Raw genomic sequence first — 22,733 nt, 5'->3', positions numbered from 1 at the left:
CTCACCACGTTTTAGCCAACTAAGCGTCTGGCTGGTTTTTGGGTAGAATCGAAACTACTATCTTCAGACAAGGGGACTGTAGCGCAGTGGATAGAGGCGTTGAATCTCCACTATTCCAGGTGAGCATTGTCTAAAGAGTGGTTTCGATTCCACCCAAAGCCAACCAGAGGATTAAAACGTGGTGAGACGACAACTATGGAAGGCAGTAATTACTGAGGATACTGTTAAAAGTCTCGGCATTTCTATCCTGTCACAGTTAACTACCTGACCAAGGTTAGAGGAATACTTGGCCGAAACGTTGTGAAACAACAACTAACCTGTCCACTGACTTTCAGTTCTGAATATTTAACAGACTTTGATTACACTTCAATTATGTGAGGGACATTCTGGTGATCGTCTCATTAGTAGGAGGTGTGATCTTGAATGGGCTTCATACTGATCGGCCATAACTCGCCTTCCCCACAAGTATTTAGCTGTAAAATTATCTCAAAGACAATATCTATGGAAATAATCCCCCAGACTCTTCCCCAAACTGATGAGGGGTCATCACAGCCAAAATCAGTCGTATTCATGTTTTATCACAATGCAGAGGTATATATTCAAAACGTATGATAAAACAAGAATTGTTGAATATTTATAACTTAAACTTGGTGGACAAGTCATCATGAACCTAAGTTTATTTATATCTCATATAAAGAAAGGATTGTAAATTGAATTACAAGTTCTACAGGTGGACAGCATTTTTTGGGGGTGGGGTGATATTAATATCTGTAATAAAACTGTTAGTCTGATGCAATAAAACATGTCTAAAAGAAGGTATGTTGCCTAAATCTAATGTGATGAATGAACATCATTTTTGTATATAATTAAAATCATTGTTTTAGAATTCACAAATTTATAACCATTAATGAAAAGAAAATGTTTTTATCAAAAATGTTTTTGTTTTAATAACGATTCAGGGTTTTCTGGAACAAAATGTGAAAGGAAGTTGAATCCAGATTGTAACAGCAGTATCTGTGGTATTCGTGGGATTTGTCAGGAGTTACCGCAGGGATACATGTGCCATTGTCCGTCTGGAGTATTTCTTGGTATGAAGTAAGTAATTCTACATTTATATCTATATTATATCCCTATATATATATATATATATATATATATATATATATATATATATATATATATATATATATATACTAGCATTTCAGCCCGGCGTTGCCCGGGTGTTTGGAGGTGTATGTTGAGCAAACAAAAAACAAAAAAAGCAGAAAAGCGGTCAATTTTTTTTTTAACTTTGACCCCTATTATGACCCAAAACAATAAATAGGGCAAGCTTTTTAATCGGTTTGGGTCGAAAATGTTTAGTTGCCAATATATAAATATATGCATGTATGTTTGCATGTCTGCCTAAAACTTTCGACAGAGACGACGGATTTTACAAAGATCAGTATCGTTTTGAAGTTCGACCTTTCAGATGACAAATATCGAAAAATTGGCTAAAAACATTAATATCTTCACCTTCAACTGGGCATTTGTCTACAGGGGGGGTCGCTTTTTTCGCTGATATTTTTAAAAGTCATCCTCTCCTTTCGATTGTCTAGCCTTAATTTAAATTATGTCACTTCCGATTTGGCGGTAGTCGTAACAGCAAAGGCGTCAGTTTTTTTTTATGTTCTTTTCCTCCTTTGTGGTATGGGTTCGAGCCTGCCTTCCTACTACCACTTTTTTTTTTTTTTTTTTTTTTTGCTCACGATACACATCCAAACACCCGGGAAACGCCGGGCTGAAATGCTAGTATATATATATGTTTAATAATAACATACTTGTTGGAATACCCGTTCCAGGACAGGTAATCATAAGAAAACAGTTAGAAATCTTGATGAGATAAAAGGGCAGATCTCAAAATAGTGTTTAAAAAAGTGAATGATAATAAGTGTATGAAAATGGAGATGACATCCCTGAAATTATGGGATTAGAAATGTTTTATTTTGTGGAGTTATTTGTGCTGGAATTTTGAAGATGAGGGTTGATTATTTGGATTATTTGAACTATTTGGATTATAGTTGTAATCGGATATGCATCATCATGTACTGATTGCAACAATGTCGACACTTCTACAGAACTTACTTTTAAATTTGAAGTTTCTGAGAAACGACCCAGAAGAAGGCCGATGATGAGATGAGCAGACGGCCCATAGAATATTAAACCGACTTTCAACCTGATCAAATCTGTGAGCATGCTAAGTGAAAGCAAAAATCCACTATTGCAGATTCTGCCGTGCAATGAAAAGGAAGAAGAGTGAAAATGGGAAAGGTGAAAGAAAATTATTAAACTGATATGTATCATGTCTTCAAGGTTATCCACTGTCATCTTGATACTATTAATGATCTTCCCAATGATATCCTTAATGATACTGATGATTACTTCGATGTTAACAATAATGTTCTTGATGTTGTCTTTGCTGTTATCAATAATGTGTTCGATGTTATCCACGATATCCCCACTGTTGATCTCACCACCATTAGCAATATTCTTTGTTATTAATGATATCTTGGTTTTGTATGATGTGGTTATTATTATCCTTAACGATATTCTTATGATATCAACAATGTTTTCGATAACCATGACATTCTCCATTTATTGATGATGTCCTCTCATGCTATTATTGATGTCCTCCATGTTATTATTGCTGTCCTCCATGTTAGTGATGATGTCCTCCATGTTATTATTGCTGTCCTCCATGTTATTATTGCTGTCCTCCATGTTATTATTGCTGTCCTCCATGTTATTATTGCTGTCCTCCATGTTATTATTGCTGTCCTCCATGTAATTATTGATGTTTTCCATGCTATTATTGATGTCCTCCATGTTATTATTGATGTCCTCCATGTTATTATTGCTGTCCTCCATGTAATTATTGATGTCTTCCATGCTATTATTGATGTCCTCCATGTTATTATTGATGTCCTCCATGTTATTATTGCTGTCCTCCATGTTATTATTGCTGTCTTCCATGCTATTATTGCTGTCCTCCATGTTATTATTGCTGTCCTCCATGTTATTATTGCTGTCCTCCATGTTATTATTGCTGTCCTCCATGCTATTATTGATGTCCTCCATGTTATTATTGATGACCTCCATGTTAGTGATGATGTCCTTTCTATGTTATCCATAATGTCTTCCATGTCATCAACATATTCAATGATGTTTTTAATGTTATCAAAGATGTCCTCAACTTTTTCTCATTAAATTTAAGCAATCGACTATTGAGACTATTTTGCTCTAAGTTGTAAATCTTTAACATATTTTCATTTCTGTTTCGTTCTAGATGTTATGAATCTAACAATTGCTTAAAGAACAACTGCAAAAATGATGCTACTTGTTATTCAAACTTTGCCACAATTGATTCGCAGTGCCGTTGCCAACATAATGGCTTTAAAGGACAATACTGCGATGAAGACATCAGTAAGTACCAAAGAAATTACTACATTGTTTTTTCTTGTAAATTATTTGCTTTGTAGCACACAAGATGATGTTATCCAGTCTATATGAAATAGCATCAGTGTTTCGTCTCTTGATACAAGGTGATCACCCCAACTCTAAAAGAAATACTACCGATTAAAATCAGTAATAAAATTCACAATTCTTTCTGTAATTCCACAATCTCTATATCTATAAAAGTGAAAGTGTCTGTCTGTGTGTGTCTGTCTGTCTGTGTACATTTCCCTACACAATAACTCTGTCAATTTTCAGTCTACAGACTCCAAACTTGATATACAGGGTACTGAGATTTGGGAAAATCGATGTGATCCGTTTTCGGCCAGAAATTTAGCTGTTAAGGGGTCAAAGTTCAACGATTTGACCTTTGAGAACTCTACCAAACTCCTCCGCCAATTTTGGGTATAAACACTTGAAATTTTAGATATAGGTTCCTTGGACATGGATCTAACTTAATAATTTGATTTGAGCCCAATACAATAAATGTTAAGAGGTCATAATAGGGGTCAAAGTTTTTTTTTTTAATTGACCTCTGCGGTCTCTACCAAGTTATTCAGACAATTTTTGGTCTAAACATTTGAAATTTTACATAAAGGGTATTCAGAGATAGGACAAGCTTTTTAATCGGTTTGGTTCGAAAATTTGAGCTACCAATATATAAATGTATGTATGTATGTTTGTATGTATGTCTAAAACTTTCGACAGAGGCGACGAATTTTCACAAGATCAGTATCGTTTTGAAGCTAGACCCTTCAGACGACAAATACCGAAAAATTAGCTAAATACATTAATTTCTTCACCCTCAACTGGGCACTTTTCTACAGGGAGGAGTCGTTTTTTTCACCGATATTTTCGAAAGTCATCCACTTTTTTCGATTGTCTAGCCTTAATTTAAACCTACATCACTTCCGATTTTGTCGTAACAGCAAAGACATCACGTTTTTTCCCCGTTCTTTTCCTCCTTCACGGTACGGGTTCGAGCCTGCCTTCCTACTACCACTTTTTTTTTTTTTTTTTTTGCTCAACACACACCTCCAAACACCCAGGCAATGCCGGGCACCCATGCTAGTATTTGATACAAATTTTAGGGAAAATTGTGGCTTACCATTAAAGTGTCTGCGCGTGTGCGCATCATATGGAATCAAACTGTCGTGCAGGGAGGGTAGAAAGAATTAAGATATGGTACCAAACACGTCACTGAGATAACTAGCCTGCACTCAGTGCAAATTGATTGTGCGCCCTGTCACATTAACAACTTATGGCCAGCAATACAATTGCAACCACCATTGGATGACGAGAGCAAATCAGATTCTGAGACCAGTGAGCCAGTGCTCTGGTTTACGCAAGCATCAGCAGGCAGTGATTCGGATATTAGCAGCCTTCCGGTGGATGTAGTAATTCTTGACCCTCAGACTGCAGACGAAAGCATATGTAAGGATGAAGCCTGTCTTGTTCCTCTTCGAAGGAGTACTCGGCAAAGACGATCGCCCCTCCCTACCCTGTCTGCGATCATAAGCTTAAGAGGGAGTGTAGGGAAAATTGTAGCTTACCATTAAAGTATCTGTACATCATATCGAGGGGAGGAACCAAAGAATCAAGATGGCGGCTCCCACAGCTTTTATAACTAAGCAGTCTTGCAAAGTGAGGGGAAATCTTGTGGCTTGTGTTCAAAATCTCGGCAGGAGACTGCATAAAATGAGGTCGTGGGATGTATGCAGACGAGCGGTGAAGAGAATTCTTGAGACGGTTGTAGAAGAATACTTGGAGACTATTGTTGTGTGTTACTGAATCACTTTGCTCTATTGCCTTTTTTTTTTAATTACTTTTTTCCTTCCTTTTTTTTTGTGTGTTACACTAATAAACTTCAGTTCATGCTTAATGTGTCCACCATGTTTGATTCATGAATATTGAAAAGTATTTGCTTTACTGCCATTCAATAATATAAAGATACTTCAGTAGGTATGATCATGATTGGGCTTAACACACATCGGACCGTAATTTCATCCAAGGTTTTTATCTTTGTAGTTGATATTTAAAGTAGCTGAGTGGTCTTAGTTTCAGTAATTGAGTAATACAATCGAGTAAGTAGTCTTAAAAATGGTTGTCCGTAGCCATAGCTGGTCATGTGGTTAAGCGTTAAGCTTTCAGCATATCTTTTGATGCCTCTTCCAGACTGCTACACCCGTTCATATTTATGGCTTACACCAGCCAATCATATTCTTGTGAGGAGGAATCATATTCATTACATTAGTTATTTCAAAGATACTGTTTATGAAAACAATTCCCAGACTATCCCTGAACTGAACATGGCCATTAATACTCATCAGTGTTTCGCGAGGAGTAGGTAAAAATTATTGACCATTTTGCATGTAACATTTAGGTGTGCTTACAGCGTATTGTAATAAAAAGGTATTGTAGTAAAACGAAATTTATTAAACATCCATAACTTAAACTTGGACACGTCAGGCATTAACTAAAGTTTATTTGTACCAAATATGGTTAGGTTGCAAAAAAGCTTGTGGAGTTTATTAACGATCCCATGGATAGCATTTTTATTATATAGCATACTTGCACATAAAAGGGCTTGTGTCGAACTTGAATATGTTACAGTTCCATCCTAAGATGCCATCTTTCCAGGAATTATCTTCTTCTCTGAGAAAACAAATGGTTTATTGGAAAGCATTTTTAAAGTCAGTTTTAGTTTTACAATATAACACTTTTAAGACTTTTTTTTATTTTTTAAATCAACACTTTTCATAGAATGCTCCATTTTAAAGCCTCGTTTATTTTTTTTATATAAGATACCAATTTAAAAGTCATGTTTTTATTTGATTGCACTTTAAAACCAGCATATTTTATTAAATGACAAAAGAAATGTGCAGACATTAAAATTAGAAAATGGTTTAATCAGCATAGAGTGACAAAGTAGATAGCTAAAAGAGAAACGTGTAATTTGATCAATCAATTATAAATTACGACTCATTAGAACAAGTAAAACAGAATTCTTAAAACATCTCAGAACTAAAGCATAATTTATGTCTTTGTATTATTAAAGTATATAAAAAAGAAGCTTTAAGGCAACAAACGTTGATTAACTTATATTTATTATATGCAGAAATATATAAATGAAATTTCCAATTATAATGCGTTGTGCTTTGATAGATTTTTTTGATTTTTTTTTATTGTTTTCCTTTTGCTGATTGTTTTTTCTTTTTCTTTTTCTTTTTTTTATTTTTTGAAAGATGAATGTGCGTTAAATCCAGATGCTTGCCTTAATGGTGGCAAATGTGTGAACGCCATTGGTCATTATAAATGCGAATGCAGGGAAGGCTTCTCAGGCAAAAACTGTGAAATTTATTCCAATGTTTGCAAAGACAGTGATTGTCCAAACGGAGAATGCTATTATGATCACCGGATCTTAAATAAAACTTGCATTTGTTCAAAACGTGATCTGAAAGGTAAACACGCGTCATTTTCATTGGTTTTTTCATGTTTCATTTTCATTGGTTTATTTCATGTTTCATTTTCATTGGTCGATTTCATGTTTCATTTTCATTGGTCAATCTCATATATCATTTTCATTAGTTTATTTTATGTGTCATTATTATATTAAATGAGAATTTGCTAAGAATTTTAAAGCCATAAATTACTTTATATTCGACAGTTTTAATGCTTCCGAATTCCATTCAAACTTAGAAGAATCACAAAATAATAATTTTTTTTTCTTCAATTATTAAAAACGTTAAAACGGCTGACTTGTTTACGATGAAACAGAAATTCATTTTGGTGTATTTAATTTAGTGACTGAATTATTATTTTTTTAGATAAAATTAAAAAAGTGTTTTTTACAATATTGCAGTTTTTATTTTAATTTAATTGTAAATGAAAAAATAATGTGTGAGCTATGGTGAAGCAAGAAGTTTGAAAGTCACGTGTGAGGTAGAGTGGAGAAATGATATATGGAAAATAAACAGAAAGAAGGAGAAAGAAAAGCACATGCCTAGAAAAGAGTATTTCATATGTCAAAACAAGTAACTTGCAAAGGTTCAAAGTTCTTTAATGTAAGTAAATCTTCATTTAATAAAGATAAAAACTTTTTTTTTTTAATTTTCTTCCTTTGAAGATTGTAAGGTTGAGTATGAGGCAGCCAAACCAGCTGCCAACATTGCCCTGCTTTTTATTGAAACCAACTGAGAGCTCTTTTTAGTATCCTTGCTGTTCCCTTAAGTGCAATTGTCTGGATCTCTTTTGCATTTGGTTCACCAGGAATATTAGTTAGGTAGGACTTCAGGTTCTTCTTTATAAGCCCTGTGGCACCTATAATAACTGGTATGATTGATATCTCCTTAAGATTCCAGTTTCTTTTCATATCATACATGAGACCTTAGTATTTGGTCTGTTTCTCTTTTTCAACTCTATTCAAACCTCCATCATTAGGGACACTCACTTCAACCAAGGTTGCAACTCTCTCTCTGACTTATTCCATATAACTGTCAGGTTTGACAGCAGCATTTTCAAGGTAGGTGGCTGTAAGGATTACATGGTCATGATGTATGGTATATAAGTCATTGCCAACTGTTCTTTCAGGTTGATGTTTCCAAGACTTGCTGCTACATTGGATGTTTAATTTTTACAGCTGGTCCAGTGGAGGTATTTACATACTTCATCATGTCTTGCTGTATAGTAGCCGTCCCCCAAAAGAACCTTGCAACTTGATATCAGATGACTCACACTTTCTAATTCTGTATGGCAGAACCTGCATTTGTTGTCATTACTGATGGCTGCCATCTTCTTCAATGCATTGGTCATCAATACCTGGTCTTAAGCAACCATTATAACCCTTTCCTGATCGTGGTGGAGGGATCCCCTTTGTCTATGTATTCCTGAGAGAGTTCCCCAAAAAATACTTTGCACACTGATATTGGTCTCATTCTTTAAGGTTCATCCTTTGGAAGGTCTCAGTATATTTCTGCCGGCTCTTTCTTGCTATTTCTGTGGCAGGCTTGTTTGATACTTCATCCTCATCTGAAAGACACCCCTGACCAAAATGCTTGGACAGCTGGGTGACTGATGTTATTCCGCTGGCTCTTGTCTCTTGATGAGGGTTAAAAGTGAATTTGTCATTTCTCAATGTATACATGTGTGTAACAGTGTGAGAGAATTAGACATTGTGTATGTGCCACTTTCTGTCAGTGTGTGTATATGTATGATTGCGTGTGCATGAAATGGGAATTGTTAGTTCTCCCTCAGAAGAGAAACAGAAGCTGAGCATAATATCGTGTTATCACTATCCTAGTTTTTAGCTCAACTGATTGACTGCTAAAAATCCCTAACCTTGTATATGCTAGAGAGACTCTAAAGTGAATCCCAGATAATAACTTGATAATCACACGGACGCTTCTCATCTCAATCCACATCTGAGAGTATCCAGCACAAAAAAAAAATATTATCTAATCTAACAGGCAATATCAACCGACCTCCAACCTCTGTCCCATCGCTGCAATTTTGCATCTCTCTGCCTATTTTACTAGTAATTTAATGGAAGATGCTTTGATGAACTCATGCCCCCTCAATCTACATACACCTGACTTGTCAAGAAGTTTGTCCAAGCCCTTCATTGTTAGATTTCCTAGGTACCAGAAGCTTTCCACGCTAATAATTGACTTGGTAGACTTTGGAATTCTCTTCCCGTTTCCCCTTGCTTCCCTAATTATACCAACATGCAAAAGTTGTAATGGGAACAGATATCTCGCTGCTCAACTACTTACATAGTCCCTATATATATGAATAGTAGCCTTGCCTTGTTTTGCGCGAATACATAGACAAAGAAGGTTCCTTGGACTCTTGTCTTGCCTTGTTTGGAGCAAATAAAAGAGAGAGAGAGAGAGAGAGAGAGAGAGAGAGAGAGAGAGAGGAACAAACTAGGTTAAGTGTCCATCAATGTTTCGTCTTTATTCCAAGACTTCCTCTGGATGAATGAAATTAAGAAAACAAAACACCAGTACAAATATTTGAAATTATATTTTTCATGTAATGAAATGTATGACCCTTTTCTATTTCAGAACCAAAAAAGTCATCGGAAATTCAAAAAGTGGGGGAGGCATAGTGTTGTGAAAGAGAATAAGATTTTTTTTTATAACGTCATGTAGCCGTTAATATATTTAAAAGATATGATGCAATTCATATTCTTTTTGGAACAATATATATATATATATATATATATATATATATATATATATATATATATATATATATAATTTGATTAAATGAAATACTGAGGTGCAGTAAGAATACATGTTGTATAATACTGTAAACAAAAAGTCCAAACAAATATTAGTATCAGTATTTATAAGACGATCTCAAGCAGATAAAGAAAGCTCAATATACGCGATAGAGCAATGATATAAATGGAAATTTTAAGTTAAATTATGTAAAACTAGCAGGGGTACCCGGCGTTGCCCGAGTGTTTGTTTCCGGGACGGGGGGGGGTTAAAAATGTTATGGTAGGTAAGTAGGAAGGATCAAACCCGGAGTCATGAGTAAAAGTAGGAAAATAAAGTGTGAAAAAAAAAAAAAAAAACATCTGCAACGTTAACAATTCGGCCACCAAGAAAAATCCATTCCAGTTGTTTAGGAAAAAAAAAAAAAACGACTACGGTAGGTCGGCGCGAACGTGAAAATATAATGTGAATTGTCCAGCACGCTAACCACTACGCCACAGAGCACTGCAGCTTAGTTTAGTGATTTTAAATAACTTCACATGAAAGAACTACGAAGCCAAACCGGTGTGCTCTTCTCAACTGTTCCTTGTGACCGATCCCCAAACGGTGTTAAGTGGTGGCAGGGGGAGGAGGAATTTATTAGAGAGAAAATATTTTACCACTTCCATTGATCTTAACCGATTTTGGCCGTGACTTCTCAGCAGAAAAAGTATAGAAATCTAAGATTATCGAGGAATTTGAGAAATAATAAGCCTATAACACACCTCAGATATTGTTCTGCCGTTTGTGCATATTATATTTGGATGAAATATCTTGATTTTTAATCCTATTAATGTCAAAATCAGACGGGAAAAAATGAGTTCATTTTATTTATATAGAGAAGAGATTACAACAAAATTTATTGTTTGACAAAGCAGTACAAATAATTATTAAAGTTTTTTACTTAATGCATGGATTTTCAATGAATGGCTCATCCAATCGGAGGAAAAGTTATTAGCAAAATAGATGTGGGTAATTATAAATTTTGCTTTTTATCACATAAATTGAAAATTAAAGTTGAAATGATGGTGTAAAAAGGAAAAAAAAATTATTTCAACATTTATCAAACAATGGCTTTTGTTGTAATTCTACATAATTTAACTCAAAATTTCCATTTATATATATATATATATATATATATATATATATATATATATATATACATATATATATATAACGAATCTTGCTTTCCCGATTGCTGGAAAACCGCTTCTGTGGTACCAATCTTCAAGAATTCTGGTGAAAGAACTGACCAACTAAATTATTGCCCCATTAGCCTCCTCCCGCATTTCGCCAAAACATTTGAGTCCTTAGTTAATCAAGCCCTAGTCCAGCACCTAACAGCTGCTAAACTCCTGACTGACAGGCAATATGGATTCAGGCAAGCCCGTTCAACAGCAGATATCTTAACTGTAGTTTCTGAACATATATACTGTTCACTGGAGAAAACAGGGGAGAGTAGAGCGGTAGCCCTTGATATATCTAAGGCTTTTGACAGGGTATGGCACGATGGTCTTCTAAGGAAAATTAGATCATATGGAATCACTGGAAGAATACACACTGTAATTAAATCCTTCTTAAGTAAGAGAAAAATCAAAGTTGTCCTCGACGGTCGTACATCTAAACAATATGACATAAATGCGGGAGTACCTCAGGGGTCTATCCTTGGACCTCTATTATTCCTGATATTCATAAATGACCTCCCTGATAAAATTGTTTCGGAGATGAGTATATTTGCCAATGACACCACTCTCTATAACAGATATGAGGGAAAAACAAATGAACACATATCTAAGGAAATGGCAGAAACACTAGAGGATGACCTTCAATCTGTAATGAAATGGGGACGGAAATGGATGGTCACATTCAATGCTGCTAAGACTAAGCTTGTTTCCTTCAATAATTACAAGAAACCTTTTCTACCACCAATAGCAATGGCCAAGAACATGTTGCCTGAAACTACTTCTTTTAAATTCCTCGGCCTACCGTTTACAGGGAATATAAACTGGAATAGCTACATTGAGAGCATTGCCAAGGCTGCTGCAAAGAACGTGGGCTCTCTCTACCGTGCTAGAAAATTACTTATGCCTGAAAGTATCCTGTACCTCTATAAAGCCAAGATTCGCCCATGTATGGAGTACTGTTGTCACATTTGGGCTGGTGCATCTGCTGCTTGTCTCTCGCTCCTGGACAGGGTTCAAAAGAGAGTTGCCAACCTTATAGGTCCTGAACTGTCATCTAGGCTTCAGCCTCTGTCCCATCTACGAGATATTGCATCCCTCTGCCTGTTCTACAAATACTGTAATGATGAATGCTCTGACAAACTGCAAACACTTGTACCTCCTCGACATAACTACCCCCGACAAACTCGACAAGCAACTAAGTCCCACCCCTTTACAGTAGAGATCCCTAGGTGCAAGAAAGCCTTTAGTCCAATAGTTTCTTCCCCCAGAACTGCAAGTCTTTGGAACTACCTTCCGAGATTCTGCTTTCCCAACTGTACTGATATGCAGAAGTTCAAGTGTAATGTGAACAAACATCTTTCTACTCATCCCCCTTCATAAAGTCCCTGCAAATTATGTCTCTGATAGTAGCCCCTACTTCAAAGTGGCACTGTGCCTTGTTTGGGGTGAAAATTGAATAAAAAAAAAATAAAATAAAATTTTAAAAAAATATATATATACATATATATATATATATATATATATATATATATATATATATATATATATATATCAGGGAGACCCGACGTTGCCCAAGATTGAATGATGATCAACGAATCTTTCACACTCCTATATTTTTATTGTCATCGAAATCCATGAAATCGCCCGATAGGAAGCTTCACATGCCTCCATGCAGTAACTTAGTCCAAAATATGTTATTCTACATTGCACTCTAGATAACCTTCTGTTTCTTTCACAAAATTATTTTATATAAACTTCTTTCCAGTTAACAAAAAAGAAACATTAAGAAATTTACATGCGAGGTTTGAACCTGCAGACCACGTTACGCAAAAAAAAACAAAAAAAAAACATGCTATCAACTAACCCACAATTGAATTTTCATGGCCCATTATTCTATCATTGTTACTAAGTGACGACATGGAAAACTGGCTTAAAATAACGGTTTCGGTTATCGATTATTGGTAAATTATCGGGGGTATTCTGAGACAAAACTTAACTAAGATCACTCCTACAGTTACACACTAAAGTTCTGTAAATTTTAAAGGAAATCTGTTCAGTCATTTCGAAGTCTATACGGAACGAACTTACACATACACACAAAGTTGCATTTATATAATTGTAGATATATATAGCTGATTATGTTACAAATTGCAAAGATCTGATTTGCAACTTTTTGTCATTCTTTGTTATTTTTCAGATGAAAGTGGAATATGCTTAAATGAGGATCCATGTGAAAGATTTTTTTGTCAAAATGGCGGAACTTGTTTACAATTAGGAAATGGCGTTCCCGTTTGCAAATGTCCGTCAGCTTATGAGGGCAAACAGTGTCAGCGGAACAAAAACGACTGCAGTTCAAAACCGTGTGGAGAAGGCAACGTCTGCATTGATGGCATTGATTCTTTTACGTGTTCCTGCAAACCAGGCTTTACCGGTAAGTTGGTTTTCTTGTTTGCCAGCATTCAAATATCGGAGGAACAATGGCTTGCCAAACATGTGGTGTGACAAGAGTGAAGAGACTAAGCAACTATTCATATTACTGTTCTCATCTTGAGTGTTATTTATGCAATGTTTCGGTTGATACTACCTCCGACCTTCTTCAGGTGTATCTTGTCAACTCAGAAATCTGCACAGAATTTAAAATTGAACCATTTATTTAATCCATGGGGGTAGCTTGCTCTTGTTTCCTCAGCCATGACCGGGTAGAAGTCTTAAGCAATTAGTAATTGTATTCTTCGTATCATCCTTCAACCTCCATTGATAACTGAATTTTACCTAGTACTTCTTCAGAGTTGAGCAGCTTTTAGAAATTGAAGTTCAAACTAAACTATCTCTTATGTTTCTAAATTTTGAAGATGAGGATTTATAATTTTACAGAATTATACAGATAATTTGGACAGAAATATTCCCGAGTTCAACAAACGATTCATGAGTTCGACAAGATACACTGGAAGAAGGTTGGAGGTTACATTGGCCGAAATGTTATGCAAATAACATTTGACATGAGAACAGTAGTCCGAAGAATCAAAATACGGATTATCAATCCTCATCTCAAAAATTTATAAACATAACACTGATTTAGTCATAACAAAATTTTTAAAAGAGTTTCTTGAAAAAAGGGTGATATTTTGTGGACTTAGCTTATAAATTTCGTCTTTGTAATAGTTTTTATTGTTTCATGTAGTTTTTAGTATGTATAGGGTAGAAATAATAGAAATATGGGTCGAATAAGAGAAATAAGGTTTGGCCATGCCACAATCGACAATAATACATGCTGAAAGGTAGCTGTTGGAGCGGGTAGTTTCTATGAGTGTTCTGTACAGAACAGGGAAATAAAAAGAAACCAAATCTTTGTTATTTTATTATGAGCAGATCTGTTAAATAGTAGATTGCGATTGGTTATTTTTCAGCCAATCACAGGGCACATAAAAGGTGACTCCATTAGTATAATTTCCAATATGCTTTCTTTTAAATACAAATATGTAATATTTGGAAAGCAAGTGAAGTTTAGTCATTGTGAACATGATTTAAATAACTAGTAAACTCATGTCGTCATAAAAAACGACAGCATACTTTTTTCTGTTCAGTACTGTTTCAATCACATAAATTATTTCAATCCAATAAATTATTTCAATCACATAAATTATTTCAATCACATAAATTATTTCGAGTGTAATGAGTTTCATCAGGATTTTGGCATTAATCCCCCAACAACTTGAGGTCCTGGATATGACCTTAAACTATATCCAGTGGTGAGGCCCCAGCTTGCAGGCTTTGGGGAGTGTGGAGCTACCCTTTAATTGCCATTGCTCCCAGGTCCACTCTGACCCGGAGTGGTAGTACCTGTTAGGGTCCCAACTATGGGTTAAATAGAAACCAACGTGAAAACAACAAATATATTCTATTAAAAAAATTTTTCTTCAAAATCTTTGGATTCGGCATTGAATAGCCCAAAAAGGGTTGATATGCCGTAAAACAAAAACAACCAACCAACCAACCCAACAACTTGAGTTGGAACAATTATATTGAAAACATTGCCAGGTCCACTGCGAAAAAGGTAAGCTCTCTCTACCGTGCTAGAAAACTACCGACACCTGAAAGTATCCTGTACCTCTATAAGGCAACCCTTCGCCCATGTATGGAGTATTGTTGTCACATTTGGGCTGGTGCATCTGCTACTAGTCTCTCACTCCTAGACAAGGTTCAAAAGAGAGTTGCCAATCTGATAGGCCCTAAACTGTCATCTAGGCTTCAGCCTCTGTCCCATCAACGAAACGTTGCATCCCTCTGCCTGTTCTACAAGTATCTTAATGGTGAATGCTCTGACGAACTGCAGACACTTGTGCCCCCACGACGTAGACACCCTCGACAAACTCAACAGGCAGCTAAATCCCACCCCCACACAGTAGAGATCCCTAGATGTAAAAGATTTTTCTACTCCAGTAGTTTCTTCCCCAGAACCGCTAGACTCTGGAATTCCATTCCAGGTTCCTGCTTCCCTAACTGTACTGACATGCAGAAGTTCAAGTGTAACGTGAACCGACATCTTGCTGCCCAAATCCCAACATAGTGCCCCAGTAGTTGCTGCCCCTGATAGTAGCCCCCTACACCAAAGTGGCAATTTGCCTTGTTTGAGGTGAAAATATAATTTAATAAAAAAAAAACTCACTTTTACTTATATCATGTTTTAGAAGCAACCTTAGTAGAAGTTAGTATCGCCAGTGATGCTGAGTTAAACAGAGCTGAGAAAAAAAAAATAACGAAAGATCAAGATCTTATGTACAACATGAAAAGAAAATGAAATCTTAGGAAAATCTCTATCATTCCAATAATTATAAGAACAACCAGACTTATGAAAAAAGAATTTCAAAAACTACCTGGCATGTATACCCAGTGAACCAAGCGCAAAACAGATTTAAACAATTGCACTTAAAAGGACAGTTAGAATATTAAAAACATGTCTCGGTTAGAATTATGACATAGTTGATGCATGTCTGGCATCCGGTTGGATGCTCCACCCCCAGCTAGAACAACATGATAAGAAAATTGAAAAAAAGAGTTATAACAAGTTTCATAATGCACACAAAACACTGAAAAACAATTTTCTGAAAAAATATAAACAAGTTCAAGGACGATAACTCAAGTACATAATATTCTAGTTAAAGGAAATATGTGGATACAACGAAAGACGGACTTACTAAACATTTAAGAGATCTGGTCTCAAAAAACACCTCAACAGTACTGGTCTGGATAGCGAGGTGACTAGCTGCATGTTTTCTAATAAAAATGTTAAAACAGTTTTAGTCTGGTGGTGAGCAGATGTTATCATGAGGGCGACCAGATCAAAAAGGGAAAAGGAGGAAGTGAACTTCTGAGTTGCACATTTAATATTTGTGGCGAAAATGTACAAATCAGCCAATCGGTGACTACAATGTCGTCACATGATCTATAACTCAGTACATTAGGAATAACCAACGAAAACACACTTATGATAAAACGGAAGATTACATTTCATTATTTATCAATAGAAAATAAAATGAATCAGTATTATTTGGATCAGTCTGACTACTGTTCTCATCCTCGTTTCATAACGTTTCAGTTGATGTAGCCTCCGACCTTCTTCAGGTGCACCTTGTCAAACTATGGAATCTTCTTGTCGAACTTTGGAACCTTTCTGGCAAATTTGGGAATCTTTCTGTCAAACTCTGGAATCTTTATGGAATTTTGAATGAAATCCTTTATATTATACATGAGAGTAGTATGCTTTCATTCCGTCAGGCAAGAATGGGTATACGTCCTAAATAATTTGTGACTGTATTTTGAATGTCGCTTGCACTGAGGATTGAACCTTCAATTTCCAGATGAGTGAAACTTACAACTGGATTTTACCAAGTACTTTATCAATCACACCACGGTTCTTGCAACTGTGAATTACTTAGGACTTCTATCCAGTCATGGCTGATAGAACAGAGAAGGCTACGCCTATGGATTAAATAAAGGGTCCCATTTAATATTCCATACAGATTACCGAGTTTGATAGAAAGATTCCAGAGTTCGACAAGATGCACCTAAAAAAGGTTGAAGGTTTCATCGATCAAAACGTTGTGAAAATGACACTCAAGATGAGAATAATAGTCTGAATAATTCACATAATATGAATAGTCAATCCTGATCTCAAAAATTTAGAAACAAATTCAATCCGGTAACTAAGCAACTGCATCAGTTATGCAATGTTAGTGTTTGATGGTCGTCTTTTAAAAATATTCTTTGATTTGAATTCTTTTTTAGGAAAATTATGTGACGTGAACATTAATGAATGTGAATTCACCAGTGAAAATGCCAAACGTTGTCACGAAAACAATACGCGAAACTGCACGGATGAAATTGATGGGTTTAAGTGCACTTGTAAAACAGGATTCTCTGGCCAGTTCTGTGAGGTAAGTCGACTTTTATATACTTTCCATTTGCCCAAACACCCAACAAAAAATCTATAACACTGTAGATGTAAATTTGTTTATAAAAGTAAATGGTAGTTTGCTTGAAGCATTGCTGGTAAAGGCATATGTGGAAGTTTGAAAAGCCGAGAGCAATGTGGAAAGACCGGATTAGCAAAAGAAAGGAAGGGGAGGACAAACAAACAAACAAACAGACAAGTATGTTCGAGTAGAGAATTGTCTAATTATTTAGCCATCTACCACTCCTCTACTCGCTATATCAGTAAATCATGTTGCTGGCAAGTCCAGAGTAGATAAAGTCTGTTGGTGGTAATCCTAGAGGTACTGCAATACCAGGCCAACCCGTGACAAAGGTGAAGTAAGCCCCTAACTATTTGCCATGTTGCAAAAATCAGTAGTCCCCAAATTCATTTATATTTACTTTATTTACCAATAAAAAATATTTGACGTGAAGCGGTATTTGTTTGTTAGTAAATATAATGTAAATCTTGAGTTTGTTGATGAAAGCCGATTGATAATTTCTTGTTGATACACATTTTCCCCCAAGGAAGAGGTAATGCAGGGAGGACCGTTTCATGACAACAGAATAGGTACAACACTACTCTTTCTCCAAAGGAGGTGGCAATGCCTGGAAGGATAATACCATTATCACAGAAGAGATACTACACTATCCTCCTTTACTCAAAATAGGAGATGTTAATGCCTGGGAGGATGGTCACGTGATAACATAATAGCTACTACACTACCTGCCTCCTGAACTGAGCATTAAAAGATAGTACAATAGCAAAATTTATAGAACTTTGAGAACATTGAGCACTATTTTGTTAGACACATGTTGTTTCATTGGATGTACTTCTAGGAAACTAAACTCTACTGGCTATATATATATATATATATATATATATATATATATATATATATATACTGGCAGGCAGGCCGGCATAACTTGGTCATAAAATACACTTAAATAATATGATATTTTGATTAATGCAGATTTCCTATTTATTATTGGACCAAATATAAAGTGATGATTTTAAAAGTTAAAAAAAAATGACTCATACGCCACCACCGAGAATTGAAGCCAAAACGTTTAGTTTACGATTTACTTTTTCCTTTGATATTAATGCCTGAATTATGAAGACATGTTTGCTGCAAGGCTAAAAATTAAAACATGAACCAATAGCTATTACGTTACGCATGCGTATTCATAATTCGACCTTCACCTGGCAAAATCGATTTCTTTAATTTTCACACTTTTGCACCGATTTTCCCCGGCTAAAACCCAAATATAAAGTTTTGCATGTGTTCGAATACTCTGTATATTAAGTTCCATGTCTGTAGACCAAAAACTGACAGAGGAGTTTGGCAGGCAAAATTTTTTTAACGAATTTATATACATATACATAAATATATATAGAAAGAGGTTTGTGTTTACTATAACCTTTTTGATCATCCCATGAGAAAACCGAAAAACTAAATGAATGTTTAAAAGAATATGCAAATTAGCTAGATCTTTTCAACAGGAAGGTGTAGTCATCTTCCATCATGATAATGCTCGTCTTCACACAGCACTATTGACCAAAGATCTCCTAAGAGAATTTAGTTGGGAAATCTTGCCTCATCTAGTCACCTGACCTATCTCTTTCGGATTATCATTCATTTCGGAGATTACAAAACAATTTATGTGGCCTTAGGTTACCATCATGAGAGGAGATTAAATATGAGTTAGATTAATGTTTTATGTCAAAACCTGAAAAATTTCATAAGTTCGTTGACAGATGAAATCAAATTATTGAGACCAAAGGTCATTATTGCTATGAATAAATATTTTCAAAACCACAAGTTTTCATTTTCAAAAAGGAATTTTAAATCAGCAAAAGTTTTTTGTCATGACCTGATATATTACTACTTTCGTTTTTTGACAAAACAGGATACTTTTTTATACATGAAATAGAAAAACTAGAACCCCAATGGTGAAAAAGGCCCACAATTGATTTCAGTTTTATCGCCTGGAAAATGTTACGGGTATTTTATGTAAGAAAATGTTCATCAAAATAACCCTTTTACTAAAAAATCGACTGAATAATGAAAATGAGATTAGTCCAAGGGAAGTAACTCGTAATTGCTATAATTTTAATGGTTTTTAGTAAGAGACATGAGTTTGTAAGGACAAAGGATAAATGAAGACCTGGTTAGAGATAGGTTAGAAGTCAATTTCTACCAGCTGTTCAACACATGCAAACATGTAAAACGGATGTTAAAATGATGATGATGATGATGACGATGGACACCACAGAGAAAATTTTATAACTCATATTATTTGACTTTTGGCTAATGTTAACTTTATGGGAATACTGAAAAAAAAAAAAATTAAAAAAACAAAAACAATGCCGTATGGCACACTTTCAAATTATCTTATTTTTGTATAAATTCATTTAATTGAATGTTTTTCAAGAAAAATGTATGTTTAATTACAAAACATTAATTAATGGAGAATATTGAACATACTTCTTTCTTGTTGATACTTATTTCTATTCTGTTTTCCAAAATATTTCAATATGGCCATTTTATTCTGAGTGATGCATTTATGATCATCAAGTTTTTTTTTGTTTTTTTTTATTTAGTTTTTCTTTTCACAGATAAATTTGTGAAAAAATAGAATTACTAATTTTGAAACGTGAAGTTCATTTGGTAATTTTATTTTTCCACAAATTTATTTGTTCGATAATATTTCTTCATGACCATAATGCATCACTCAGCATAAAAAGGTAGTCTTTGAAATATTGGGAATAGTGGTGAAAAGAAAATGCTGCTTATCTAATATTGGACACAAATGAAAATCGCATTCTATGTAAAAAATGTTTGATGTACTTACATATCATGTAGAAATAAGTATCCTTACCAAAAATTAGGAAAAATTATTGAGTAGAATTTTCATTAAAAATAAAATTTAGTTTTAGTATTTTGTTAATCCATCACTGATTATTACTTGGTTAAATGACAAACTGACTTATCTCCCCTTGTTGTTTTACGAGATTGCCACTCTTATCAATGGAAGATTGGCAAAATACGGTAAAACTGGTTTTATTTTTAATTAAACTTCTACATAATCATTTTTCCCAATTCTAACACAACTACCGATTCCATATTAAATTTCCGATTCTGATACAATTACAATTTCTGATTCCAATTCTTTATAAATATTCAAATATTTTAGTTGTTATTTTTCCCGATTACTGTAAAAACACATGTTAACTGTGCTAACATTTTTTCAAATGTAAAAATACACTTGTGCGGGATGATCTATAAATTCTAGTTTTACTGGTAGTTTAAAATCAATATTTATTATTTTATCAATATTACCAGCAATGGAAAATTTTGCTTTAAACAAAATCAAATCAAAAAGACAATTAAAAGAATCATTTTGGCATCCAAAAATAAGCACAAATTTTTTCCTTTCCAATCCTGATTCCAATCTTACCAAAAGTTCTGATTTTTCCGATTCCCAATTCTGATTGCAATTAATCATCCCAACACAAGTGGAGAGTCTAATATTAATCTATATCTATAATATAAATCTCACCTGTTTGTTTAAAATGTATGTATGTATGTATGTATGTATGTATGTACATCTGCCTAAAACTTTCAACGAAGGTGATGGATTTTCACGAGATTAGTATCGTTTTGAAACTCGACCATTTGAACGACAAATATCGAAAAATTGGCTAAAAACATTAATCCCTTCACCCTCAACTGGACACTTTTCTACAGGGAGAAATCGCTTTTTTCGCCGATATTTTCGAAAGACTAGCCCTTATTTAAACATTCATCACTTCCAGTTTGACGATGGGCTCAACAGCAAAGACGTAAAGTCTTTTTTTTGTTTTTTTTACATTCTTTTCCTCTTTCGCGGTATGGGTTCGAGCCTGTCTGCCTACTACTACTTTCTTTTTTTTTTTTTTTTTTTTTTTGCTCAACACACATTTCCAAACACCCGGGCAATGCCGGGCAATGCCGGGCACCCAGGCTAGTATTAACTAAAGTACTAAAGCATCAATGCATAAAACTAGAACAAAATGAAAACACTGATGTCCTGCATGTAATCATTTTAATTAAATTGTGAAATTAAATTTCTTTGTTTTTTTTTTGTTTTTTTTGTATTTTTTTTTTTTCAGAATGATATAGATGACTGTGCACATGAACCTTGCATGCACGGGGCCATGTGCATTGATAAGGTGAATGGTTTTACTTGCAAATGCACAGACGGATGGATTGGGGAATTGTGCGAGGAAAATGTTGACTTTTGTGTGAAAAATCCTTGTAAAAATAAAGGAGTATGCCAAAGCGTCCATAACAACTTCTTCTGCAAGTTAGTATTGACCTCCATTTACTGTTTAATCTTAGCTCTTAGCAAATTCAGATGTTTATCTCCTATCTTCATCATATAATAAAAATGTGACATAAGGTTGGGAAAGTATGATTTGAAATGCCAAAGTTACTGGCAATAAACAAACTCTTTATCAAAGTGTGAGAAGGCCAGGCCCGGGAGGTTGGACCTCCTAGATCTGTACAGGCAGTCATAAAATAAATAAAAGTAGGCCTTTGTGTAGCATGATTTCTGTAGATGTTCTTCATAACTTTATATATACATATATATATATATGTATGCGTGTGTGTGCCCATCTATCTAGCTATCATATGAAAGGAAATTTGTCTGTGTGTGTGTGTGTGTGTGTGTGTGTGTGTGTGTGTGTGTGTGTGTGAGTTCATATAATCATGCGTGTGTGTGTGAGTTCATATAATCATATGTGTGTGTGTGTTTATATTTTGTTTTGATGTTTTTCTGAAACTTTCTATACTGACATATATTTACAAAATGAAATTTTTTGATTTTCAAAATCTAAACCATTTTTTCTTTTACAGATGTGCTCCTGGCACTTATGGGCAAACATGTGTCCATGTTCCTGACCTTTGTTCCATTCTTTTTAATATTTGTATGCATCAAGGAACGTGCAGTGTAAATAAGTTCCAGGCTTCTTGTTCGTGTTCAAATGGTAAACTATAGATTTGTTGCATTAATGCAAAACTGACTTCTTTCATTTATGATTGGATAGAAATGAGGACATTGAATAATTTAAAGGGAGACAATCATAAAGAATAGGTTCTTTCATTATTGCATCGAAATTTGAAAATTGAAAAACTGAATTCCAAGTGAAACCAATGGTATTTACTGAATTATCATGTCACAGTCACATGAACATATCCAAAAATTACGATAAGATGGGAAAATAATTGTTAATAAAAATAGTTTTTAAAGACAATTAGCAGAAAATTGAGTTTTG

At 34.7% G+C, this 22,733-nt stretch overlaps 1 protein-coding gene across 1 annotated transcript in view; it reads left to right on the top strand.

The window, feature by feature from the left end:
- Positions 1-920: 920 nt before the first annotated feature.
- Positions 921-22,733, top strand: part of LOC145296307 (uncharacterized) — a 153,724-nt gene continuing 131,911 nt past the window's right edge. The window contains exons 1-7 of the mRNA XM_080142507.1: positions 921-1,095; positions 3,326-3,462; positions 6,738-7,001; positions 13,137-13,370; positions 17,225-17,373; positions 21,567-21,760; positions 22,315-22,445. Coding sequence (XP_079998633.1) covers positions 1,058-1,095; positions 3,326-3,462; positions 6,738-7,001; positions 13,137-13,370; positions 17,225-17,373; positions 21,567-21,760; positions 22,315-22,445 — 1,147 coding nt within the window. The 5' untranslated portion in view covers positions 921-1,057. The remainder of the gene's footprint in view (positions 1,096-3,325; positions 3,463-6,737; positions 7,002-13,136; positions 13,371-17,224; positions 17,374-21,566; positions 21,761-22,314; positions 22,446-22,733) is intronic.

This window comes from Euprymna scolopes, chromosome 16 (assembly GCF_053919585.1).
Source record: "Euprymna scolopes isolate OS-2025 chromosome 16, ASM5391958v1, whole genome shotgun sequence".
Lineage (NCBI taxonomy): Eukaryota > Metazoa > Mollusca > Cephalopoda > Sepiida > Sepiolidae > Euprymna > Euprymna scolopes.
Note: the sequence above shows the minus strand (reverse complement) of the source record. Positions and strands in the feature narration are given on the sequence as shown.